The sequence below is a fragment of the Salarias fasciatus genome, unplaced genomic scaffold (genome assembly GCF_902148845.1).
Source record: "Salarias fasciatus unplaced genomic scaffold, fSalaFa1.1, whole genome shotgun sequence".
Taxonomy (NCBI): Eukaryota; Metazoa; Chordata; class Actinopteri; order Blenniiformes; family Blenniidae; genus Salarias; species Salarias fasciatus.
In genome coordinates this window covers 154,816-181,354 of record NW_021941386.1, presented here as the reverse complement: position 1 = coordinate 181,354, position 26,539 = coordinate 154,816, and the positions used below count along the sequence as shown (strand labels likewise).

General features: G+C 55.2%; 1 protein-coding gene across 1 annotated transcript in view; it reads right to left on the bottom strand.

Annotated features, from left to right (window-relative positions):
* kif1ca (kinesin family member 1C, a) overlaps positions 1-18,059 on the bottom strand; it is a 35,913-nt gene extending 17,854 nt beyond the window's left edge. The window contains exons 1-15 of the mRNA XM_030087427.1: positions 17,640-18,059; positions 12,169-12,290; positions 8,310-8,386; positions 8,160-8,235; positions 6,603-6,703; positions 6,462-6,527; positions 4,536-4,714; positions 4,330-4,441; positions 4,138-4,215; positions 3,929-3,994; positions 3,765-3,843; positions 3,576-3,654; positions 3,353-3,504; positions 199-312; positions 7-125 (exon numbers count right to left, since the gene is read on the bottom strand). Of these exons, the coding sequence (XP_029943287.1) occupies positions 7-125; positions 199-312; positions 3,353-3,504; positions 3,576-3,654; positions 3,765-3,843; positions 3,929-3,994; positions 4,138-4,215; positions 4,330-4,441; positions 4,536-4,714; positions 6,462-6,527; positions 6,603-6,703; positions 8,160-8,235; positions 8,310-8,386; positions 12,169-12,274 (1,404 nt within the window). The 5' untranslated portion in view covers positions 12,275-12,290; positions 17,640-18,059. The remainder of the gene's footprint in view (positions 1-6; positions 126-198; positions 313-3,352; positions 3,505-3,575; positions 3,655-3,764; positions 3,844-3,928; positions 3,995-4,137; positions 4,216-4,329; positions 4,442-4,535; positions 4,715-6,461; positions 6,528-6,602; positions 6,704-8,159; positions 8,236-8,309; positions 8,387-12,168; positions 12,291-17,639) is intronic.
* Positions 18,060-26,539: the final 8,480 nt, after the last annotated feature.

Below are 26,539 nucleotides of genomic sequence, written 5' to 3'. Positions count from 1 at the left end.
TCTCACCATCAGCCTCTCCGCTGCTTCCTCTTTGCTGATGGTCTCCGTGGTAACGCCCTCGTCTTCCTCTGTGTCGTCCGCCGGGTGATGAAGTTCAGCGGGCGGCCCGGCGCCAGGTTCGCCTCCTGTGGGGACAGACACACTGCGTCACCACGGCTGTTCCTACAGGCGGACTGTCGGCACCGCGGCGGAGCGTACCGTCGCCTGCAGGCGGGGGGCCCGCTCCAGGAGCCATCCCATTGGCTGTGACGGCCAACTGCAGGGGGGCGGGGCCCACATCCGACACGCCAGCAGGACACGTACTGCTGTTTTCTGGGGGTCACACACACACACACACACACACACACACTGTTTGAGTCTGATGGAGCGTACAGTCAGCGGTGTGTACAGTTAGTGGAGTTGGCGTTAGCGGAGCGCACAGTTAGCGGTGCGTACAGTTAGCAGTGTGTACAGTTAGTGGTGTGTTCAGTTCGCGGTGTGTACAGTTAGCTGAGCATACAGTTAGCAGAGCATACAGTCAGCGGAGTGTACAGTTAGCAGTGAGTACAGTTAGCAGAGTGCACAGTTAGCGGTGCGTACAGTTAGCAGAACGCACAGTTAGCAGAACGTACAGTTAGCGGTGTGTACAGTTAGCAGAGTATACAGTTAGCAGAGCGTACAGTTAGCAGAGCGCACAGTTAGCGGAGCGTACAGTTAGCGGTGTGTACAGTTAGCAGAGGATACAGTTAGCAGAGTATACAGTTAGCAGAGCGTACAGTTGGCAGGAGCGTACAGTTGGCAGAGTATAGCAGCGCGTACAGTTAGCGGTGTGTACAGTTAGCAGAGTATACAGTTAGCAGAGCGCACAGTTAGCGGAGCGTACAGTTAGCGGTGTGTACAGTTAGCAGAGTATACAGTTAGCAGAGCGCACAGTTAGCGGAGCGTACAGTTAGCGGTGTGTACAGTTAGCAGAGTATACAGTTAGCAGAGCGCACAGTTAGCTGAGCGTACAGTTAGCGGTGTGTACAGTTAGCAGAGTATACAGTTAGCAGAGCGCACAGTTAGCGGAGCGTACAGTTAGCGGTGTGTACAGTTAGAATAACGTACAGTTAGCGGTGTGTACAGTTAGCAGTGCATACAGTTAGCGGAGCATACAGTTAGCACAGCGTACTTTTAGCAGAGTGTACAGTTAGCGGTGCGTACAGCTAGCAGAGCGTACAGTTAGCAGAGCGTAGAGTTAGAATAACGTACAGTTAGCAGAGCGTACAGTTAGCGGAGGGTACAGTTAGAATAGCGTACAGTTAGCAGAGCGTACAGTTAGCGGTGCGTACAGTTAGCAGAGCGTACAGTTAGCAGAGCGTACAGTTAGCAGAGTATACAGTTAGCAGAGCGTACAGTTAGCGGTGCGTACAGTTAGAATAACGTACAGTTAGTGGTGCGTACAGTTAGTGGAGCGTACAGTTAGAATAACGTACAGTTAGCGGTGCGTACAGTTAGCGGAGCGTACAGTTAGCAGAGTATACAGTTAGCAGAGTATACAGTTAGCAGAGCGTACAGTTAGCGGTGTGTACAGTTAGCAGAGTATACAGTTAGCAGAGTATACAGTTAGCAGAGCGTACAGTTAGCGGAGCGTACAGTTGGCAGAGTATAGCAGAGCGTACAGTTAGCGGTGTGTACAGTTAGCAGAGTATACAGTTAGCAGAGCGCACAGTTAGAGGAGTGTACAGTTAGCGGTGTGTACAGTTAGCAGAGTATACAGTTAGCGGAGCGTACAGTTAGTGGTGTGTACAGTTAGCAGAGTATACAGTTAGCAGAGCGCACAGTTAGCGGAGCGTACAGTTAGCGGTGTGTACAGTTAGCAGAGTATACAGTTAGCAGAGCGTATAGTTAGCGGTGCGTACAGTTAGAATAACGTACAGTTAGCAGTGCATACAGTTAGCGGAGCATACAGTTAGCAGAGCGTACTTTTAGCAGAGTGTACAGTTAGCGGTGCGTACAGCTAGCAGAGCGTAGAGTTAGCAGAGCGTAGAGTTAGCGGTGCGTACAGTTAGCAGAGCGTACAGTTAGCGGAGCGTACAGTTAGAATAGCGTACAGTTAGCGGAGCGTACAGTTAGCAGAGCGTACAGTTAGCAGAGCGTACAGTTAGCAGAGTGTACAGTTAGCGGTGCGTACAGTTAGAATAATGTACAGTTAGCGGTGCGTACAGTTAGCGGAGCGTACAGTTAGCGGTGCGTACAGTTAGAATAACGTACAGTTAGTGGTGCGTACAGTTAGCGGAGCGTACAGTTAGAATAACGTACAGTTAGCGGTGCGTACAGTTAGCGGAGCGTACAGTTAGCGGTGCGTACAGTTAGCAGAGTATACAGTTAGCAGAGCGTACAGTTAGCAGAGCGTACAGTTAGCGGTGCGTACAGTTAGCAGAGCGTACAGTTAGCAGAGTGTACAGTTAGAGGTGCGTACAGTTAGAATAACGTACAGTTAGTGGTGCGTACAGTTAGCGGAGCGTACAGTTAGAATAACGTACAGTTAGCGGTGCGTACAGTTAGCGGAGCGTACAGTTAGCGGAGCGTACAGTTAGAATAACGTACAGTTAGCGGTGCGTACAGTTAGCGGAGCGTACAGTTAGCGGAGCGTACAGTTAGCGGTGCGTACAGTTAGCAGAGCATACAGTTAGCGGTGCGTACAGTTAGAATAACGTACAGTTAGCGGTGCGTACAGTTAGAATAACGTACAGTTAGCGGTGCGTACAGTTTGCGGAGCGTACAGTTAGCGGAGCGTACAGTTAGCGGTGCGTACAGTTAGAATAACGTACAGTTAGCGGTGCGTACAGTTTGCGGAGCGTACAGTTAGTGGTGCGTACAGTTTGCGGAGCGTACAGTTAGAATAACGTACAGTTAGCGGTGCGTACAGTTAGCGGAGCGTACAGTTAGCGGAGCGTACAGTTAGAATAACGTACAGTTAGCGGTGCGTACAGTTAGCGGAGCGTACAGTTAGCGGAGCGTACAGTTAGCGGTGCGTACAGTTAGCAGAGCGTACAGTTAGCGGTGCGTACAGTTAGAATAACGTACAGTTAGCGGTGCGTACAGTTTGCGGAGCGTACAGTTAGCGGTGCGTACAGTTAGAATAACGTACAGTTAGCGGTGCGTACAGTTTGCGGAGCGTACAGTTAGCGGAGCGTACAGTTAGCGGTGCGTACAGTTAGCAGAGCGTACAGTTAGCGGTGCGTACAGTTAGAATAACGTACAGTTAGCGGTGCGTACAGTTTGCGGAGCGTACAGTTAGCGGTGCGTACAGTTAGAATAACGTACAGTTAGCGGAGCGTACAGTTAGAATAACGTACAGTTAGCGGAGCGTACAGTTAGCGGAGCGTACCGGTGTTGGTGTGCAGCAGCTCCTGCAGGCCCTGGGAGAACAGCAGGTTCCGGAGCCGTTCCACTTCGGCCTTCAGCTCCCGGATCAGTTTGGCGTTGGGGTCTTCGTTGATGATGGCGTTGCAGCGGATCTGTTTGGCGCGGTCGGCATACCTGTAGCCACCAGGCGGCCATGTTAGTCCTGGCGCCCCACCCCCCCATGCAGCCCCGCCCCCAGGACACACCTCAGTGTGCTCAGAGTTTCTTCATAGTTGATGTCAGCTGGACTCAGAGCGGCGATCATCGCTGTTCGAGAGTTTCCTCCTGAAAAACACATAATGTCAATCCCCTGTGGCCCCTCCCCTGCTCCTCCCCCTGTGCCCCCCATGATCCCTCCCCCGGTGGCTCCGCCCCCTGCGGCCCCGCCCCCATACCCAGGTTCTCCTTCAGCAGCCAGGTGAGGACGGAGTCTCTGTAGGGGATGAAGTCGCTCCTCCTCTTCTTGCTGCTCTGCTGCGGAGGACACACACTCGCTCAGTTCCACAGCTGATCAGCTGATCTGAGGTTGCTGGTTCCACGCCCCGCCGCGCCCGCCTACCATCTCCGCCAGTGCCGAGATCACCTTCCCCAATGTGGTGAGGGACTTGTTGATGTTGGCTCCTTCCTGCATCAAGTGAGAGCGGAACGGCGTTCAGAGAGAGAGCAGAACGTCTGGGGGGGGGGGGGCGGGGGGAAGGGCCGGGGGGAAGGGCCGGGGGGAAGGGCGGGGGTGGGGGGGGCCGGGGGGAAGGGCCGGGGGGGGCGGACCTTCAGCCGGGTTCCTCTGGCTCCAGAAGAGTCTGCTCGTTCACTGCCGGCCAGGTCCACCAGGCTCACCTTACTGACCTGCAACACCAGAGGTCAAAGACTGGGCACACACACACACACACACACAGAGACACACACACACACACACACACACACACACACACACACACACACACACACACACACACACACCTTCTCCGTGTCCAGGCCCGTCAGCTGGTCGCGGCGTTTCTGAGTGAAGACGATGGTGAAGACGGCGTGGGACCGGGACGACGTCTCGTTCATGTTGGTGGCCGCGACCGTCCTGAAAGCAGAACCAGAACCGGAACCGACCCGCTTCAGAACGTGGAGTCCAACGCGGACTCTGGGTTTCCCAGAATGCACCGCTCAGCTCTCACCGAGCCTTGTTGCCGGCGTCCATCAGGTCCCGGATGTCGGGGAAGCCGGTCACGGCCAGTTTGGACAGGTCCTCCACGTACGGGCCCAGGATGGGGTGCTCCCGGACCCGCAGCGTCCCCTGGGACTTCGGGTTCAGCAGGTCCCGGACCCGCTCACAGTAGATCTCCATGTAGGACACCTGCCAGAGGACCAGTGGGGGGTCAGCACTCAGTCTCAACCAGTCTCATCAGAACCTCCCAGTCCCATCAGAACCAACCAGTCCCATCAGAACCAACCGGGGACCCATCAGAACCAACCAGTCCCATCAGAACCAACCGGGGTCCCATCAGAACCAACCAGTCTCATCAGAACCAACCAGTCCCATCAGAACCAACCAGGGACCCATCAGAACCAACCAGTCTCATCAGAACCTCCCAGTCCCATCAGAACCAACCAGTCTCATCAGAACCTCCCAGTCCCATCAGAACCAACCAGTCTCATCAGAACCTCCCAGTCCCATCAGAACCAACCAGTCTCATCAGAACCTCCCAGTCCCATCAGAACCAACCAGTCCCATTATAACCAACCAGTCCCATCAGAACCAACCAGTCCCATCAGAACCAACCAGGGACCCATCAGAACCAACCAGTCCCATCAGAACCAACCAGGGACCCATCAGAACCAACCAGTCTCATCAGAACCTCCCAGTCCCATCAGAACCAACCAGTCCCATTATAACCAACCAGTCCCATCAGAACCAACCAGGGACCCATCAGAACCAACCAGTCCCATCAGAACCAACCAGTCCCATCAGAACCAATCAGTCCCATTATAACCAACCAGTCTCATCAGAACCAACCAGTCCCATCAGAACCAACCAGGGACCCATCAGAACCAACCAGTCCCATCAGAACCAACCAGTCCCATCAGAACCAACCAGTCTCATCAGAACCTCCCAGTCCCATCAGAACCAACCAGTCCCATTATAACCAACCAGTCCCATCAGAACCAACCAGTCCCATCAGAACCAACCAGGGACCCATCAGAACCAACCAGTCCCATCAGAACCAACCAGGGACCCATCAGAACCAACCAGTCTCATCAGAACCTCCCAGTCCCATCAGAACCAACCAGTCCCATTATAACCAACCAGTCCCATCAGAACCAACCAGTCTCATCAGAACCAACCAGGGACCTATCAGAACCAACCAGTCCCATCAGAACCAACCAGGGACCCATCAGAACCAACCAGTCCCATCAGAACCAACCAGGGACCCATCAGAACCAACCAGTCTCATCAGAACCTCCCAGTCCCATCAGAACCAACCAGTCCCATTATAACCAACCAGTCTCATCAGAACCAACCAGGGACCCATCAGAACCAACCAGTCCCATCAGAACCAACCAGGGACCCATCAGAACCAACCAGTCCCATCAGAACCTCCGAGTCCCATCAGAACCAACCAGTCCCATCAGAACCAACCAGTCCCATCAGAACCAACCAGGGACCCATCAGAACCAACCAGTCCCATCAGAACCAACCAGGGACCCATCAGAACCAACCAGTCTCATCAGAACCAACCAGTCCCATTATAACCAACCAGTCTCATCAGAACCAACCAGTCCCATCAGAACCAACCAGTCCCATCAGAACCAACCGGGGTCCCATCAGAACCAACCAGTCTCATCAGAACCTCCCAGTCCCATCAGAACCAACCAGTCCCATTATAACCAACCAGTCTCATCAGAACCAACCAGTCCCATCAGAACCAACCAGTCCCATCAGAACCAACCAGGGACCCATCAGAACCAACCAGGGACCCATCAGAACCAACCAGGGACCCATCAGAACCAACCAGGGACTTATCAGAACCAAACAGAACAGCTAAAATGGATTAGAAGAAGATGAGAACCCACCAGAACCGGTCAGAGCGAGGCAGACTTACCTCCACAGAGTAGGTGAGGTCCGGGTCGCGGTTCTCCCCGGTTCTCTGGAACAGGTCCTCACAGAGCTGAAGCAGACACACAGACAGAGGGTCAGAAAGGGGGGCGGGCCAGCACACCGGGTCCAGAAGGAAGTACCAGACCTGTGGGATGATCCCTTCCTGTCCCGGTTCCTGTTTGCCCATCATGGTGTAGCTCTTCCCCGCCCCGGTCTGGCCGTACGCAAAGATGCACACGTTGTACCCTGAAACGGCAACAGGCGGAAGAACAGTGTGACGGGGGTGACAGGGGACCCCGGAAACCAGGACCACCGTGAACCAGGTCCCCAGAAACCAGGACCACCGTGAACCAGGTCCCCAGAAACCAGGACCACCGTGAACCAGGTCAGGACCAGGTCCACTGTGAACCAGTACCCTCCACAACCCAGAACCACTGTGAACCAGTTCCCCAGAAACCAGGACCAGAGTGAACCAGGACCTGGTCTCTCTCTCGTCATGATGTGATTTTACTTGGACGGAGAATCGAGGCGTAAGAATTTGTCTCTATCTTTTTTTGTATTCAAGATACTGGAGTTACTCGAGTAATAGTTTCAGCCCGACCTCTGACCTCTGAACCCTGATCTCCCCTGGCATTAGCTCGGGTTCTGGGGTAACAGGATCACAGTTGGGGATCCAGACGTGGATCCAGATGTGGTTCTGGTCTTCATCTTGCTTTAACATTTGTGTTTAACAGCCGGTTCAGAGCGGTTCAGACCGGTTCAGACCGGTTCAGAGCGGTTCAGAGCGGTTCAGAGCGGTTCAGAGCGGTTCAGAGCGGTTCAGAGCGGTTCAGAGCGGTTCAGAGCGGTTCAGAGCGGTTCAGAGCGGTTCAGAGCGGTTCAGAGCGGTTCAGAGCGGTTCAGAGCGGTTCAGAGCGATTCAGAGCGGTTCAGACCGGAATACAGCACAGCGTCAGCGGTGGATGAAGTGAGGTTTGGCTCCGCCCCCTCACGACCCAAACATAAAAAAACCCGTCTATAAAGTTTAAAGTTAAATGATGATGAACCAATGAGGGTCAGCCTGAAGCTCCGGGGAGGCGGGGCTTAGCAGCCATTCAGCCAATCACAGATCCACATGAAGACGTACTGGTGCCTGTCTGGTACCAGTCAGATCTGGTCCAGTATGAACAGGACCAGCAGACCTGGTCCAGCAGGAACAGGACCAGCAGACCTGGTCCAGTAGGAACAGGACCAGCAGACCTGGTCCAGTAGGAACAGGACCAGCAGACCTGGTCCAGTAGGAACAGAACCAGCAGACCTGGTCCAGTAGGAACAGGACCAGCAGACCTGGTCCAGTAGGAACAGAACCAGCAGACCTGGTCCAGTAGGAACAGGACCAGCAGACCTGGTCCAGTAGGAACAGAACCAGCAGACCTGGTCCAGTAGGAACAGGACCAGCAGACCTGGTCCAGTAGGAACAGAACCAGCAGACCTGGTCCAGTAGGAACAGGACCAGCAGACCTGGTCCAGCAGGAACAGGACCAGCAGACCTGGTCCAGTAGGAACAGGACCAGCAGACCTGGTCCAGTAGGAACAGGACCAGCAGACCTGGTCCAGCAGGAACAGGACCAGCAGACCTGGTCCAGTAGGAACAGGACCAGCAGACCTGGTCCAGTAGGAACAGGACCAGCAGACCTGGTCCAGCAGGAACAGGGACTCTGACCTTCGAAGGCGTGCAGCAGCATCTCCTCCCCGATGTCCTTGTAGACCTGCTGCTGGGAGGCGAAGCTGGAGTCGTCCTGAAACACACACTCCAGTTAGTGGCATGTGTGTGTGTGTGTGTGTGTGTGTGTGTGTGTGTGTGTGTGCTCACCGGGGTGTGTGACCAGTACGAGTGGTCAAAGGTGAAATTCTTCGCTCCATCTTTAGTCTGTTTGGGGTTCAAGATACCTGCAGACCAGAGACCAGAGACCAGAGACAGGTCAGTGGACAGGACACTGGACAGGACACTGGGGGGACAGGCTGGGTGGAGGCTGGGTGGAGGCTGGGGGGAGGCTGGGTGGAGGCTGGGTGGAGGCTGGGGGGAGGCTGGGTGGAGCTGCACTGGACCTGCAGCCATGGAGACCTGCTGGAAGCCTCTGGGAGGTCCCGGACTGTGAGGGACTGGATCAGTGAGACAGAGCCCTCTAGTGGTGGGAGAGCGCCACTGAACACTGACCTCTGATGTCATGGAACCAGCTGCAGGTTAGTCCTGTTTAGACCTAGACCAGGACTAACCTGTTTAGACCTAGACCAGGACTAACCTGTTTAGACCTAGACCAGGACTAACCTGTTTAGACCTAGACCAGGACTAACCTGGTTAGACCTGTAGTCAGGTGAAGTGAGGGTGTCCACCGAGACACAGTCAGACCTCCACTCAGTGTGTTGCTGCAGTGTGTTGTTGCAGTGTGTTGCTGCAGTGTGTTGCTGCAGTGTGTTGTTGCACTTTGTTGCAGTGTGTTGCTGCAGTGTGTTGCTGCAGTGTGTTGCTGCAGTGTGTTGTTGCAGTGTGTTGCTGCAGTGTGTTGCTGCAGTGTGTTGCTGCAGTGTGTTGCTGCAGTGTGTTGCTGCAGTGTGTTGTTGCACTTTGTTGCAGTGTGTTGCTGCAGTGTGTTGCTGCAGTGTGTTGCTGCAGTGTGTTGTTGCAGTGTGTTGCTGCAGTGTGTTGCTGCAGTGTGTTGCTGCAGTGTGTTGTTGCAGTGTGTTGCTGCAGAGTGTTGCTGCAGTGTGTTGTTGCAGTGTGTTGCTGCAGTGTGTTGTTGCAGTGTGTTGTTGCAGTGTTGTTGCAGTGTGTTGTTGCAGTGTGTTGTTGCAGTGTGTTGCTGCAGTGTGTTGTTGCAGTGTTGTTGCAGTGTGTTGTTGCAGTGTGTTGTTGCAGTGTGTTGCTGTAGTGTGTTGTTGCAGTGTGTTGTTGCAGTGTGTTGTTGCAGTGTGTTGTTGCAGTGTGTTGCTGCAGTGTGTTGTTGCAGTGTGTTGTTGCAGTGTGTTGTTGCAGTGTGTTGCTGCAGTGTGTTGTTGCAGTGTGTTGCTGCAGTGTGTTGCTGCAGTGTGTTGTTGCAGTGTGTTGCTGCAGTGTGTTGCTGCAGTGTGTTGTTGCAGTGTGTTGTTGCAGTGTTGTTGCAGTGTGTTGTTGCAGTGTGTTGTTGCAGTGTGTTGCTGTAGTGTGTTGTTGCAGTGTTGTTGCAGTGTGTTGTTGCAGTGTGTTGTTGCAGTGTGTTGCTGCAGTGTGTTGTTGCAGTGTGTTGTTGCAGTGTGTTGTTGCAGTGTGTTGCTGTAGTGTGTTGTTGCAGTGTTGTTGCAGTGTGTTGTTGCAGTGTGTTGCTGCAGTGTGTTGCTGCAGTGTGTTGTTGCACTGTGTTGCTGCAGTGTGTTGTTGCAGTGTTGTTGCAGTGTGTTGTTGCAGTGTGTTGTTGCAGTGTGTTGCTGCAGTGTGTTGCAGTGTGTTGTTGCAGTGTGTTGCTGCAGTGTGTTGCAGTGTGTTGTTGCAGTGTGTTGCTGCAGTGTGTTGCTGCAGTGTGTTGTTGCAGTGTGTTGTTGCAGTGTGTTGCTGCAGTGTGTTGCTGCAGTGTGTTGCAGTGTGTTGTTGCAGTGTGTTGTTGCAGTGTGTTGTTGCAGTGTGTTGCTGCAGTGTGTTGCAGTGTGTTGTTGCAGTGTGTTGCTGCAGTGTGTTGCTGCAGTGTGTTGCAGTGTGTTGTTGCAGTGTGTTGCTGCAGTGTGTTGCTGCAGTGTGTTGTTGCAGTGTGTTGTTGCAGTGTGTTGCTGCAGTGTGTTGCTGCAGTGTGTTGCAGTGTGTTGTTGCAGTGTGTTGCTGCAGTGTGTTGCTGCAGTGTGTTGCTGCAGTGTGTTGCAGTGTGTTGTTGCAGTGTGTTGCTGCAGTGTGTTGCTGCAGTGTGTTGCAGTGTGTTGCTGCAGTGTGTTGCAGTGTGTTGTTGCAGTGTGTTGCTGCAGTGTGTTGCTGCAGTGTGTTGCTGCAGTGTGTTGCTGCAGTGTGTTGTTGCAGTGTGTTGTTGCAGTGTGTTGCTGCAGTGTGTTGTTGCAGTGTGTTGCTGCAGTGTGTTGTTGCAGTGTGTTGTTGCAGTGTGTTGTTGCAGTGTGTTGTTGCAGTGTGTTGCTGTAGTGTGTTGTTGCAGTGTTGTTGCAGTGTGTTGTTGCAGTGTGTTGTTGCAGTGTGTTGTTGCAGTGTGTTGCTGTAGTGTGTTGTTGCAGTGTTGTTGCAGTGTGTTGTTGCAGTGTGTTGTTGCAGTGTGTTGCTGCAGTGTGTTGCTGCAGTGTGTTGCAGTGTGTTGTTGCAGTGTGTTGCTGCAGTGTGTTGCTGCAGTGTGTTGCAGTGTGTTGTTGCAGTGTGTTGCTGCAGTGTGTTGCTGCAGTGTGTTGCAGTGTGTTGTTGCAGTGTGTTGCTGCAGTGTGTTGCAGTGTGTTGTTGCAGTGTGTTGCTGCAGTGTGTTGCTGCAGTGTGTTGCTGCAGTGTGTTGTTGCAGTGTGTTGTTGCAGTGTGTTGTTGCAGTGTGTTGCTGCAGTGTGTTGTTGCAGTGTTGTTGCAGTGTGTTGTTGCAGTGTGTTGTTGCAGTGTGTTGTTGCAGTGTGTTGCTGTAGTGTGTTGTTGCAGTGTTGTTGCAGTGTGTTGTTGCAGTGTGTTGTTGCAGTGTGTTGCTGCAGTGTGTTGCTGCAGTGTGTTGCAGTGTGTTGTTGCAGTGTGTTGCTGCAGTGTGTTGCTGCAGTGTGTTGCAGTGTGTTGTTGCAGTGTGTTGCTGCAGTGTGTTGCTGCAGTGTGTTGCAGTGTGTTGTTGCAGTGTGTTGCTGCAGTGTGTTGCTGCAGTGTGTTGCAGTGTGTTGCTGCAGTGTGTTGCAGTGTGTTGTTGCAGTGTGTTGCTGCAGTGTGTTGCTGCAGTGTGTTGCAGTGTGTTGTTGCAGTGTGTTGCTGCAGTGTGTTGCAGTGTGTTGTTGCAGTGTGTTGCTGCAGTGTGTTGCTGCAGTGTGTTGCTGCAGTGTGTTGCAGTGTGTTGTTGCAGTGTGTTGCAGTGTGTTGTTGCAGTGTGTTGCTGCAGTGTGTTGCTGCAGTGTGTTGCAGTGTGTTGTTGCAGTGTGTTGCTGCAGTGTGTTGCAGTGTGTTGTTGCAGTGTGTTGTTGCAGTGTGTTGCTGCAGTGTGTTGCAGTGTGTTGTTGCAGTGTGTTGCAGTGTGTTGTTGCAGTGTGTTGCTGCAGTGTGTTGCTGCAGTGTGTTGCTGCAGTGTGTTGCAATGTGTTGTTGCAGTGTGTTGCAGTGTGTTGCAGTGTGTTGTTGCAGTGTGTTGCAGTGTGTTGCTGCAGTGTGTTGTTGCAGTGTGTTGCAGTGTGTTGCAGTGTGTTGTTGCAGTGTGTTGCTGCAGTGTGTTGCAGTGTGTTGCTGCAGTGTGTTGCAGTGTGTTGCAGTGTGTTGTTGCAGTGTGTTGCTGCAGTGTGTTGCAGTGTGTTGTTGCAGTGTGTTGCAGTGTGTTGCTGCAGTGTGTTGCAGTGTGTTGTTGCAGTGTGTTGCAGTGTGTTGTTGCAGTGTGTTGCTGCAGTGTGTTGCAGTGTGTTGTTGCAGTGTGTTGCAGTGTGTTGTTGCAGTGTGTTGCAGTGTGTTGTTGCAGTGTGTTGCTGCAGTGTGTTGCAGTGTGTTGCTGCAGTGTGTTGCTGCCGTGTGTTGCAGTGTGTTGTTGCAGTGTGCGTCTTACTCGTTGTGTTTCCTCTCATCTGGATCACACATCTGGAGTTGTGCGTCGTCTCTCTGGAGTTGAACGGTCGAACTCGAACCGCCACCTTCACCGAGGCAGCAGCCATGTTTAGCTCCGCCCACCTGAGGACAGCCAATCACAGCAGTGAAACGCTGATCGTCATCACAACATCACATCACATCATCTTCCTCCTCCTCCTCCTCCTCCTGTTCTTCCTCTTCCTCCTCTTCCTCCTCCTCCTCCTCCTCCTGTTCTTCCTCTTCCTCCTCCTCCTCCTCTTCCTCCTCCTCCTCTTCCTCCTGTTCTTCCTCCTCCTCCTCATCCTCCTCCTCATCCTCCTCCCCCTCTTCCTGTTCCTCCTGTTCTTCCTCTTCCTCCTCCTCCTCTTCATGGTCCTCCTGTTCTTCTTCCTCCTCCTCCTCCTCCTCCTCTTCATGGTCCTCCTGTTCTTCTTCCTCCTCCTCCTCTTCTTCCTCCTCCAAGACGTTCCAGGAGGTGGGGGGGGGGGCGCAGAGCCCGTCCTCCAGTCGGACCTGCTCGTCCTGTGTTGTTTGTTTTCCACCTGAAACACCTGGAAGCTTCTCGTCCAATCAGAACACAGCAGCACACACCTCCCATGTGGAGGCCTCTGGAGGAATGTGACAATGAATGCTCTTCATACCACACACACACACACACACACACACACACACACACACACACACACACACACACCACACACACACACACACACACACACACACACACACACACACACACACACACACACACACACACACACACACACACACACACACACACACACACACACACAGCTGTTTGAGGACCCTGGGACTAACTTTAGCTGAGAGGACGTGTCTCGGTGTCTCATTGTCACAGTGTGTCTCAGTGTGTCTCAGTGCGTCTCAGTGCGTCTCAGTGCGTCTCAGTGTCTCAGTGTCTCAGTGTTTCTGTCTCAGTGTCTCGGTGTCTCGGTGTCTCGGTGTCTCAGTGTCTCAGTGTCTCAGTGTCTCAGTGTTTCTGTCTCAGTGTTTCAGTGTCTCGGTGTCTCGGTGTCTCGGTGTCTCAGTGTGTCTCAGTGTGTCTCAGTGTGTCTCAGTGTGTCTCGGTGTCTCGGTGTCTCAGTGTGTCTCAGTGTGTCTCAGTGTGTCTCGGTGTCTCAGTGTCTCAGTGTTTCTGTCTCAGTGTCTCGGTGTCTCGGTGTCTCGGTGTCTCAGTGTCTCAGTGTCTCAGTGTCTCAGTGTTTCTGTCTCAGTGTTTCAGTGTCTCGGTGTCTCGGTGTCTCGGTGTCTCAGTGTGTCTCAGTGTGTCTCAGTGTGTCTCAGTGTGTCTCAGTGTGTCTCGGTGTCTCGGTGTCTCGGTGTCTCGGTGTCTCAGTGTCTCAGTGTTTCTGTCTCAGTGTTTCAGTGTTTCAGTGTCTCAGTGTCTCAGTGTTTCAGTGTCTTGGTGTCTCAGTGTCTCAGTGTGTCTCAGTGTGTCTCAGTGTCTCTGTCTCAGTGTTTCAGTGTCTCGGTGTCTCGGTGTCTCGGTGTCTCAGTGTTTCAGTGTCTTGGTGTCTCAGTGTCTCAGTGTCTCAGTGTGTCTCAGTGTCTCGGTGTCTCGGTGTCTCGGTGTCTCAGTGTGTCTCAGTGTCTCAGTGTCTCAGTGTCTTAGTGTCTCAGTGTCTCGGTGTCTCAGTGTGTCTCAGTGTCTCCCTCGCTGTGGGACACTGTGGACGTCAGCTGCTTTCAACAAAGACTCACAGGTTTCTGTCGTCTCGTCCCCGCTGTGGTCAACCTGTCTGTCTGTTCCCGACCGTCTCCGGACCGTCTCCGGACCACCGCCTGTTCCAGACTGGTTCTGGACTAGTTCCAGACTAGTTCTGCAGCTGGACCGCCGCCCGGTCCAGACTGGTTCTGGACTAGTTCCAGACTAGTTCTGCAGCTGGACCACCGCCTGTTCCAGACTGGTTCTGGACTAGTTCCAGACTAGTTCTGCAGCTGGACCACCGCCTGTTCCAGACTGGTTCTGGACTAGTTCCAGACTGGTTCTGCAGCTGGACCGCCGCCCGGTCCAGACTGGTTCTGGACTAGTTCCAGACTAGTTCTGCAGCTGGACCGCCGCCCGGTCCAGACTGGTTCTGGACTAGTTCCAGACTGGTTCTGCAGCTGACCGTCAGGTAACCGGGGACGGTCTTTCAGATTAACGGCGACTCGGGTGAAACGGCCAGAGCTCCGCCTCTCATCCCGGTAAACACAGAGCTGGAAGCACCGACGGTCTGTTACAGTCAAGAACAGCCCACAGACCAGCAACACCTCCAGCCAGACCACAACAGTACACACACACACACGCACACACACACACACACACGAGAGAGTAGCGCAGAACAGACGTTTCTGCTGTTTGAGACCCGAACTGCTGGACGAGCAAATACAGGAAAGAAAGGAGTGAAGCCAGCCAATCACAGCCCAGGACTGGTCCAGCTCCAACACCTGAGAAGGAAGCCAGCCAATCACAGCCCAGGACTGGTCCAGCTCCAACACCTGAGAAGGAAGCCAGCCAATCACAGCCCAGGACTGATCCAGCTCCAACACCTGAGAAGGAAGCCAGCCAATCACAGCCCAGGACTGATCCAGCTCCGAACCCCTCTCAGCCTCACTGGTGGTGTCCAGCAGAAGGGACAGGAGGGGACAGGAAGGGGACAGAAGGGGACAGGAGGGGGACAGGAGGGGACAGGAGGGGACAGGAAGGGGACAGAAGGGGACAGAAGGGGACAGAAGGGGGACAGGAAGGGGACAGAAGGGGACAGGAGGGGGACAGGAAGGGACAGGAGGGGGCAGCAAGGGACAGCAAGGGACAGGAAGGGACAGGAAGGGACAGGAGGGGACAGGAGCAGAACAGCTGGTGGAGGATCTGGTGGAGCATCTGGTGGAGGATCTGGTGGAGGAGTTGGTGGAGGATCTGATCGAGCATCTGGTGGAGGATCTGGTGGAGCATCTGGTGGAGGATCTGGTGGAGGAGTTGGTGGAGGATCTGGTGGAGCATCTGGTAGAGGATCTGGTGGAGCATCTGGTGGAGGATCTGGTGGAGGAGTTGGTGGAGGATCTGGTGGAGCATCTGGTGGAGGATCCGGTGGAGCATCTGGTGGAGCATCTGGTGGAGGATCCGGTGGAGCATCTGGTGGAGCATCTGGTGGAGCATCTGGTGGAGGATCTGGTGGAGGAGTTGGTGGAGGATCTGGTGGAGCATCTGGTAGAGGATCTGGTGGAGGATCTGGTGGAGGATCTGGTGGAGGATCTGGTGGAGGCGGAGCTGCAGCTGTCTGGACCAGGTGTAGCGTCCGTCCCTCCGTCAGCTCAGAGCAGCTCTCCAGTCGTCACTGATCACCGGCTGCCAGCTGTTGCCACGGTAACGCCTCCAGGACCCAAAAGCCTGCAGCAGGGTGTCCGCCGAAAACGCTGACCATTGTCATTGCGTCCCGACTGACGCCGGACCGTCGTCCCGTCCCAACTGACGCCGGACTGTCGTCCCGTCCCGACTGACGCCGGACCGTCAACTCGTACCGACTGACGCCGGACTGTCGACTCGTCCCGACTGACGCCGGACCGTCAACTCGTCCCGACTGACGCCGGACCGTCAACTCGTACCGACTGACGCCGGACTGTCGACGCGTCCCGACTGACGCCGGACCGTTGTCCCGACTAACGCCGGACCGTCGAGTCATCCTGACTGACGCCGGACCGTCGTCTCGTCCCGACTGACGCCGGACCGTCGTCCCGTCCCGACTGACGCCGGACCGTCGTCCCGTCCCGACTGACACCGGACCCTCGTCCCGTCCCGACTGACGCCGGACCGTCGTCTCGTCCCGACTGACGCCGGACCGTCGTCCCGTCCCGACTGATGCCGGACCGTCGTCCCGTCCCGACTGACGCCGGACCGTCGTCCCGTCCCGACTCACGCCGGACCGTCGTCCCGTCCCGACTGACGCCGGACCGTCGTCCAGTCCCGACTCACGCCGGACCGTCGACTCCTCCCGACTGACGCCGGACCGTCGACTCCTCCCGACTGACGCCGGACCGTCGTCCCGTCCCGACTGACGCCGGACCGTCGACTCGTACCGACTGACGCCGGACTGTCGACTCGTCCCGACTGACGCCGGACCGTCGACTCGTCCCGACTGACGCCGGACCGTCGTCCCGACTGACGCCGGACCGTCGTCCCGACTGACGCCGGACCGTCGTCTCGTCCCGACTGACGCCGGAGCGTCGTCCCGTCCCGACTGACGCCGGACCGTCGTCCCGTCCCGACTGACACCGGACCGTCGACACATCCCGACTGATGCCGGACCGTTGTCCCGTCCCGACTAACGCCGGACCGTCAACTTGTCCCGACTGACGCCGGACTGTCGTCCCGACTGACGCCGGACCGTCGAGTCATCCTGACTGACGCCGAACCTTCGACTCGTCCCGACTGACGCCGAACCGTCGACTCGTCCCGACTGACGCCGAACCGTCATCCCGTCCCGACTGACGCCGGAGAGTCGACTCGTCCCGACTGACTCCGAACCGTCGACTCGTCCCGACTGACGCCGGACCGTCAACTCGTACCGACTGACGCCGGACCGTCAACTCGTCCCGACTGACACCGGACCGTTGACTCATCCTGACTAACGCCGGACCGTCGACCCGTCCCGACTAACGCCGGACCGTCGACTCATCCCGACTGATGCCGGACCATCGTCCCGTCCCGATTAACGCCGGACCGTCTACTCGTCCCGACTGACGCCCGACCGTCGACTCATCCCGACTGACGCCGGACCGTCTACTCGTCCCGACTGACGCCGGACCGTCGACTCGTCCCGACTGACGCCGGACCGTCGTCTCGTCCCGACTGACGCCGGACCGTCGTCCCGTCCCGACTGACGCCGCACCGTCGATTCATCCCGACTGACGCCGGATCGTCGTCCCGTCCCGACGGACGAGGGACCGTCGTCCCGTCCCGACTGACGCCAGACTGTCGTCCCAACTGGACTCCGGCTGGACTCCGGCTGGACTCCGGCTGGACCCCTGCTGGACCCCGGCTGGACCCCGGCTGGACTCCGGCTGGACCGCGGCTGGACTCCGGCTGGACCCCTGCTGCGCTCCGGCTGGACTCCGGCTGGACTCCAGCTGGACTCCATTCTACAAGGTCTGGGCTGGGACGGGGACGCGTTGTCCATCTGAACCTTTGTCCTGCTCCACTTTATTGATCACAATAATGAACTCAGGACTTTGGAGAAGCAGTGCATCATGGGACAGGGTCTAGCTGCCCTGTCCTCCCTGGAGTCCTCTCCAGAATCCACGTTCCTCATGAAAACAGAACCAGCTGTTGGTCACGTGCAGACAGAGGTGAGGAAGAGGAGCAGACGGAGGTGAGGAAGAGGAGCGGACGGAGGTGAGGAAGAGGAGCGGACGGAGGATCAGCTCTGACCGGATCCCGGCGCGGCGTCTCACCTTAAGACCGACCGGAGGCTCGTGCAGGCCGCTGCGGTCACTCTCTCATCTCCGGAGGGCTGAACGACCGAGGCTGGGACTGGCTCCGGCTCCGGCTCCGGGTCCGGGTCCGGGTCCGGGCAGCGGCTCGCCCGTCCCAACTTTTCTGAAGGGTGACGTCACCGTCCGGTAACGGTGAGCGGAGGTGAGGCGGAGGCCCGCCGGGCACGCCGCTGCTTCGGCTCGGTAATCCGCCGCTCTGACCGGCTGCCGGCGGCGGGGGGGCGGCGGGATCCACCGGGCGACCCGACGGGACTGGGAGCTGGAGCGGGAAACCGGGACAGACCCGAGAGAAGGAAGAGCGGGGGGGGGGACAGGCTGGCCGGTGGCCTGGCCGCGCGGCTGCTGACTGCGTGAGAGCGGGCGCGTCCCCGTGGTCAGGGCCGCGCCGCTCCGCCCTGAGGCGCGCTCCCGAAACAAAACCCTCACATGACACACAGACAGAAGTCTCACTCCGAGATAAATTCCACGGACAGAAGTCTCACTCTGAGATCAATTATAGAGACAGAAGTCTCACTCTGAGATCAATTACAGAGACAGAAGTCTCACTCTGAGATCAATTATAGAGACAGAAGTCTCACTCTGAGATCAATTATAGAGACAGAAGTCTCACTCTGAGATCAATTACAGAGACAGAAGTCTCACTCCGAGATAAATTATAGAGACAGAAGTCTCACTCTGAGATCAATTATAGAGACAGAAGTCTCACTCTGAGATCAATCATAGAGACAGAAGTCTCACTCTGAGATCAGTTATAGAGACAGAAGTCTCACTCTGAGATCAATCATAGAGACAGAAGTCTCACTCCGAGATCAATTATAGAGACAGAAGTCTCACTCCGAGATCAATTATAGAGACAGAAGTCTCACTCTGAGATCAATTATAGAGACAGAAGTCTCACTCTGAGATCAATCATAGAGACAGAAGTCTCACTCCGAGATCAATCATAGAGACAGAAGTCTCACTCTGAGATCAGTTATAGAGACAGAAGTCTCACTCTGAGATCAATCATAGAGACAGAAGTCTCACTCTGAGATCAGTTATAGAGACAGAAGTCTCACTCTGAGATCAATTATAGAGACAGAAGTCTCACTCTGAGATCAATTATAGAGACAGAAGTCTCACTCTGAGATCAATCATAGAGACAGAAGTCTCACTCCGAGATCAATTATAGAGACAGAAGTCTCACTCCGAGATCAATTATAGAGACAGAAGTCTCACTCTGAGATCAATCATAGAGACAGAAGTCTCACTCCGAGATCAATCATAGAGACAGAAGTCTCACTCTGAGATCAGTTATAGAGACAGAAGTCTCACTCTGAGATCAATCATAGAGACAGAAGTCTCACTCTGAGATCAGTTATAGAGACAGAAGTCTCACTCTGAGATCAGTTATAGAGACAGATGTCTCACTGTGAGATAAATTATAGAGACAGAAGTCTCACTCTGAGATCAATTATAGAGACAGAAGTCTCACTCTGAGATAAATTCCACGGACAGAAGTATCACCCTGAGATCAGTTATAGAGACAGATGTCTCACTGTGAGATAAATTATAGAGACAGAAGTCTCACTCTGAGATCAATTATAGAGACAGATGTCTCACTGTGAGATAAATTACACAGACAGACATCTGACCAGTGGTGGGCCGTCAGGGCCTGCAAAGCCTTCTCTGCTGGCCTAAAAAGTATCTGAATTACAGACTGATGTAAATTATATTTTGTCCATAAATAATTAATAAATGATTCCAAACGGTATGTTCCAGTTCCTTTCATAGTTCTCCCGTGGTTGCGCTGCTTCCAGACAAGTTTTTTTCACATTAAATCCATCCATCCATCCATCCATCCAACCATCCATCCATTTTCTACCGCTTATCCGGGGCCGGGTCGCAGGGGCAGCAGTCTCAGCAGGGATGCCCAGACTTCCTGTCCCCAGACACTTCCTCCAGCTCCTCTGGGAGGATCCCAAGGCGTTCCCAGGCCAGCCGAGAGACATAGTCTCTCCAGCGTGTCCTGGGTCTTCCCCGGGGTCTCCTCCCAGTGGGACATGCCCGGAACACCTCCCTAGGGAGGCGTCCAGGAGGCATCCTAACCAGATGCCCAAGCCTCCTCAGCTGGTTCCTCTCGATGTGGAGGAGTAGCGGCTCTACTCTGAGCTCCTCCCTGGTGACTGAGCTCCTCACCCTATCTCTAAGGGAGCGCCCAGCCACCCTACGGAGGAAGCTCATTTCGGCCGCTTGTATCCGGGATCTTGTCCTTTCGGTCATGACCCAAAGCTCATGACCATAGGTGAGGGTGGGAACGTAGATTGACCGGTAAATCGAGAGCTTCGCCTTTCAGCTCAGCTCCTTCTTCACCACGGCGGACCGATACAACGACTGCATCACTGCAGCCGCTGCACCGATCCGCCTGTCGATCTCACGCTCCATCCGTCCCCCACTCGTGAACAAGACCCCAAGATACTTGAACTCCTCCACTTGGGCTAGGGTCTCTCCACCTACCTGGAGAGGGCAAGCCACCTTCCTCCGGTCGAGGACCATGGCCTCGGATTTGGAGGTGCTGATCCTCATTCCTGCCGCTTCACACTCGGCTGCGAACCGCCCCAGTGCATGCTGTAGGTCCGGGTTCGATGAAGCCAACAGGACAACATCATCTGCAAAAAGCAGAGATGAAATCCTGTGGTTCCCGAACCGGACCCCCTCCAGCTCCTGGCTGCACCTAGAAATTCTGTCCATGAAGATTATGAACAGAACCAGTGACAAAGGGCAGCCCTGCCGGAGTCCAACATGCACCGGGAACAGGTCCGACTTACTGCCGGCAATGCGGACCAGACTCCTACTCCGGTCATACAAAGACCGGACGGCCCTTAACAAGGGGCCCCGGACTCCGTATTCCCGGAGCACCCCCCACAAGACACCACGAGGGACACGGTCGAATGCCTTCTCCAAATCCACAAAACACATGTGGACTGGTTGGGCAAACTCCCACGAACCCTCGAGCACCCTATGGAGGGTATAGAGCTGGTCCACTGTTCCACGACCAGGACGAAAACCGCATTGTTCCTCCTGGATCCGAGGTTCGACTATCGGTCGGATCCTCCTCTCCAGTACCCTGGAATAGACTTTCCCGGGGAGGCTGAGGAGTGTGATCCCCCTATAGTTGGAGCACACCCTCCGGTCCCCATTTTTAAACAGGGGGACCACCACCCCGGTCTGCCAATCCAGAGGCACCGTCCCCGACCGCCACGCGATGTTGCAGAGACGTGTCAACCAAGACAGTCCCTGCACATCCAGAGACTTAAGGTACTCAGGCCGAATCTCGTCCACCCCCGGTGCCTTGCCACCGAGGAGCTTGCCAACCACCTCAGTGACTTCAGCTTGGGTGATGGACGAGTCCACCTCTGAGACCTCAGCCTCTGCTTCCTCCACGGAAGACGTGGCGATGGGATTGAGGAGGCCCTCAAAGTATTCCTTCCACCGTCCAACAATATCCCCAGTTGAGGTCAGCAGCTCCTCCTCCACTGTAAACAGTGTTGGCGGAGACCTGCTTTCCCCTCCTGAGGCGCCGGACGGTTTGCCAGAATTTCTTCGAGGCCGACCGATAGTCCTCCTCCATGGCCTCCCCGAACTCCTCCCAGACCCGAGTTTTTGCCTCCACAACTGCTCGGGCTGCAGTTCGCTTGGCCTGCCGGTACCCGTCAGCTGCTTCGGGAGTCCCATGAGCCAGCAAGGCTCGATAGGACTCCTTCAGCTTGACGGCAGCCCTTACTTCCGGTGTCCACCACCGGGTTCGGGGGTTGCCGCCACGACAGGCACCGGAGACCTTACGACCACAGCTCCGAGCAGCTGCTTCGACAATGGAGGTGGAGAACATGGTCCACTGGGACTCCATGTCCCCAGCCTCCCTCGGGACATGAGAGAAGCTCTCCCGGAGGTGGGAGTTGAAAACCCTGCTGACAGAGGGTTCCGCCAGACGTTCCCAGCAGACCCTCACAACACGTTTGGGTCTGCCAAGTCTGTCCGGTTTCCTCCTCCGCCAGCGAATCCAACTCACCACCAGGTGGTGATCGGTCGACAGCTCTGCCCCTCTCTTCACCCGAGTGTCCAAAACACGCGGCCGGAGGTCAGATGACACGACAACAAAGTAGATCATCGACCTCCAACCTAGGGTGTCCTGGTGCCAAGTGCACTTATGGACACCCCTGTGCTCAAACATGGTGTTCGTTATGGACAAACTGTGACTAGCACAGAAGTCCAATAACAGAACACCACTCGGGTTCAGATCGGGGAGGCCGTGCGATCCAATCACCCCCTTCCAGGTCTCACTGTCGCTGCCCACGTGGGCGTTGAAGTCCCCCAGTAGAACAATGGAGTCCCCAGTCGGAGCACTGTCCAGCACCCCTCCCAGGGACTCCAAGAAGGCCGGGTACTCTACACTGCTGTTCGGCCCGTAAGCCGAGACAACAGTGAGGCACCTATCCCCGACCCGAAGGCGCAGGGATGCAACCCTCTCGTTCACTGGGGTGAACTCCAACACATGGCGGCTGAGCTGTGGGGCTACAAGCAAACCCACACCAGCCCGCCGCCTCTCACCGCGGGCAACGCCAGAAAAGTGGAGAGTCCAGCCCTTCTCCAGAGGTTGGGTTCCAGAGCCCAGGCTATGTGTGGAGGTGAGCCCGACTATATCTAGCCGGTACCTCTCAACCTCCCTCACAAGCTCAGGCTCCTTCCCCGCCAACGAGGTGACATTCCATGTCCCTAGAGCCAGTCTCTGTGTCCGGGGATCGGGTCGCCGGGCACCCTGCCGTCGGCTGCCACCCAATCCACACTGCACCCGGCCCCTACGGTTCCCTCGGTGGGTGGTGAGCCCACCGGAGGTCAGGCCCACGTCGTCCCTTCGGGCTGAGCCCGGCCGGGCCCCGTGGGCAAAGACCCGGCCACCAGGCGCTCGCTTACGAGCCCCAACCCCAGGCCTGGCTCCAGGGTGGGGCTCCGGCTGCGCCATACCGGGCGACGTAACGACCTTTGTTCTTTTTCTAATCATAGGGGGTTTTGAACTGCTCTCAGTCTGGCCCGTCACCCAGGACCTGTTTGCCATGGGAGACCCTACTAGGGGGCATAAAGCCCCCCGGCAACATAGCTCCTGGGATCATGCGGGCTCTCAAACTCCCCCACCACGTTAAGGTGGCAGTTCTAGGGGGCTCACATTAAATCATTTAACCAATCAGATTTCAGGCATCATCTGTTGCTAGGGTCACAGAAATCTGCCCGAGGCCTTCGCTATCTGTTCTGATGGCGCAGTAAAGTAAAGTGAAGCGTCAAACAGAAAGTTGCTTCAACCAATCAGACAGTTGCTTCAACCAATCAGACAGTTGCTTCAACCAATCAGACAGTTGCTTCAACCAATCAGATTTCGAGTTGGCGACTCAGCGCCTTCTAGCTTCTAGCAACAGCAGATCCAGGCCCTCTGATTTACATTCACCAAGAGATACAGTAGGGGGCGCTATGCACCTAAGTTGTTGGTCGCCTACCTCAATTATTCCAAAGAAGAAGAAGAAGACCTGAAGAGAAATAAAACTTAGCCAGAAATCCCACAGGGCAGCTGGACTTTCAGCCCTGGCTTTATGGAACTGAAACGCACGGATAATCTATATGACAGAGCAGTTGAACTCTTTTTGAGGAAGGAAAGGAGGATGGATTTTGTTTTCAAATAATCGGGATTTTGGTGAGTAAAATGTTCCTCTTTTCCTAAATAATATTGCTGTTTTGTTAAGTTGTTGATGCTCATTGTATGTGCACAGATGTAGTAGGAGACTTGTGAACTTCAGCAAAGGCATTTATTCTGGCTGCACAAGTATCTATCTGCTGTGCAGCAACTCTTTATGTGCATATCTGCATAATAAGATTTTTTTTTGTAGACAAAATAGTTATTGAGAGGTGGATTGGTTCAGGCGGATCTGTTCTGAAGGCCTTAGTGTGAAATGCACGGTCCGCCACTGCATCTGACTGAGTTCTGTCTGGTTCTGCTGAGCTCGGTCTGGAGTTTCCTCTGCTCCAGAGGACTCAGCGGCTGCAGGTCAATTGAGCATCGGAACTGACGTCTCCGAGCAATGTATTATGGGACAGCGGCGCCATTTTGAAAGGGTGCAGAAATCATAACAAACTATGACAGCACTTGAAAATGCTTAAAAGTAACGCAAAAGAAAAGAGGCCATACCGCGACCGATCGCGTCCGGATGCACAACTACGATGCCTCGTTCTGACGACGTCTTACGACGATCTGACGTCGTGGAGCCTGTCGTGTAGTCTGAGTCCGTGAGGATTCACGCTGCAGTGCAGAAAGAACCAGGCGGAGCGCGAAATTAATTATAAAGCACATCTTAAACACGCCATACAGCAGAAGCAGCACATAACCAGTGCAGGTTAAAAAGTGAAAGAATAAAAAATGAAATGATGCCCTTACAGAATATCTAATAATACCCCCCCCCCCCTCCCCCCCCCCCCCCCCCCCCCCCCCCCCCGTGGGATTAATGAAGGATTTTAAACTTTCACTAACTCCGCTGGTCCGTCCTGCCACGGAGAGGAGCAGTTTTGCTCTCTCCAGCCCTCCCCCTTCGCCCTCCCCCTTCGCCCTCCCCCGTAGCCCTCCCCCTTAGCCCTCCCCCTTCGCCCTCCCCCGTAGCCCTCCCCCTTAGCCCTCCCCCTTCGCCCTCCCCCGTAGCCCTCCCCCTTAGCCCTCCCCCTTAGCCCTCCCCCGTAGCCCTCCCCCTTAGCCCTCCCCCTTCGCCCTCCCCCTTCGCCCTCCCCCTTCGCCCTCCCCCTTCGCCCTCCCCCTTAGCCCTCCCCCTTCGCCCTCCCCCCTTAGCCCTCCCCCTTCGCCCTCCCCCCTGCCCTCCCCCTTCGCCCTCCCCCCTGCCCTCCCCCTTCGCCCTCCCCCGTGGCCCTCCCCCATTGGGGTAGGGCTGACAGTAAACCCCTAGGAATTGGACCACCCCTTCGACAGTTGCGTACGTCATCAGTCGCGCCGCTGCTGTTGACGGAGGCAGATGTGAAAAATTGTTTGCTGAAGAAGAATGTTTTTCTTACATTTTAAAACTTCAATCGTTGAGAAAATATTGACATTAATGAACTTCTTTTGTTGCGAACAAGCGCTTGATTTCCCAGTCAATTATTATTGGGGGGGGGGTATACTTTTCATAGGGCCCCGCCCTCACCTGTCAAATTTCTTGCGTACTAAATTTCAATAGAGTGGTCGGGGAATTTATTCAAAGATTTGGCCAAAGATGGGGAGTTTTTTCAATCGATGTCTTTGTCGCTCTACGTGACAAAGCCGTTTAAAAACAGAAATAATTTGGTCCGAGAAACATTTGTTCTGTGTTCACAGTAAAGCGGTTCCAGCCTGAGCGGACCGTGAACAGGAAGTGGCTCTCAGCCCTGCAGGGAGTCAGGGAGGAGGAGTCAGACGGCGTCCGGACCGCCGCCCGGTGGCGACGGCAGGCTCCAGCTGGACAGCGACTCACCTGGCGCTCCAGCTCCGCCCCCCCTCCTCTCAGCTGTTCTGTTTAGTAGAAAGTCTTGAAGCTTCGCCTGTTTCCACGTGTCTCCCTGTGCTGTTGTTGTGCTGCGCGCTCAGTCGGACTAATGAAACGCTGCTACAAGTTTAGTTCCCTTTAAAAAAAAAGCTTTTTTCCACATAAACCAGGCTGGTTCATAAACGATAAGATTCGGGGTTTTATTGTGTTTTTTAATAAAATGAGGTGGAAATGGCCTTTCTGAATTAAACTTTGCTTGGAGGGAAGATTCAAATAAAAATCAAGCTTGGAGGGAAGATTTGTCACATTTTGACCGGCGGTGTTAAAATATGTCGGACTTCGGCAGATTTTACCGGTCAAAGTCTGGTAACGGAAACCCTGCCCTCCCCCTCCCCCTCCCCCTCCCCCCTCCGTCATAATGACCATCGGGACAGCCCTACCCCTCCACGTGAACACGCACACCGGAGGGTAGGGCCGGGGGGGGGGCTAAGGGGTGAAATGGGATTCAGCCTAACAGTGCGAAACGACCACACGCTGCTGTGGAGCAGCTTCAGACCAGCAGGGGGCGCTGCTGTTTAGCCCCGAAAAGATGTGACTTTATTTTGGCAGTTTTACCCAATATTGCACTGGCTGATCGAGCTGCTGTTGACGCACCTGCGCCACGAGAGGAGCCGACGTGGAAACCAGCAGAGGCTGGACCGGCTGGGCCTGAAGAACCGCTACTGGGATGTAAACAAACTCTAAAGTTTAGCAAACGATGTGTTTAGTCAGCGCTGTGGAGCCGGCAGCCCAGAAACAACGTATCGGCTGAAGGGAGAATAAATCCAGACCGAGGACGACCGGTCCAACCTTTCATTAAGACTTCTGCTCCTCAATTTAAGCTGCACCGACAGCAGGGGGCAGGCGCCGCCCTGGTGGCCTGAGTCCCGGGTCCTGTTCGGTCCTGTGTCCAGCTCGGTCCCAGGTTTCGCTCGGTCCCGGGTTCTGTTTGGTTCTGTGTCCTGCTCGGCCCCAGGTTCTGGTCGGTCCTAGGTCCTGCTCGGTCCCGGGTCCTGCTCAGCCCGGGTCGTGCTCGGTCCCAGGTTCCGCTCGGTCCGGGGTCCTGCTCGGTCCCGGGTCCTGCTCGGCCCGGGTCCTGATTGGTCCGGGGTCCTGCTCGGTCCCGGGTCCTGCTCGGTCCCGGGTCCTGCTCAGCCCGGGTCCTGCTTGGTCCGGGGTCCTGCTCGGCCCGGGTCCTGCTCGGTCCCAGGTTCCGCTCAGTCCGGGGTCCTGCTCGGTCCCGGGTCCTGCTCGGCCCGGGTCCTGCTTGGTCCGGGGTCCTGCTCGGTCCCA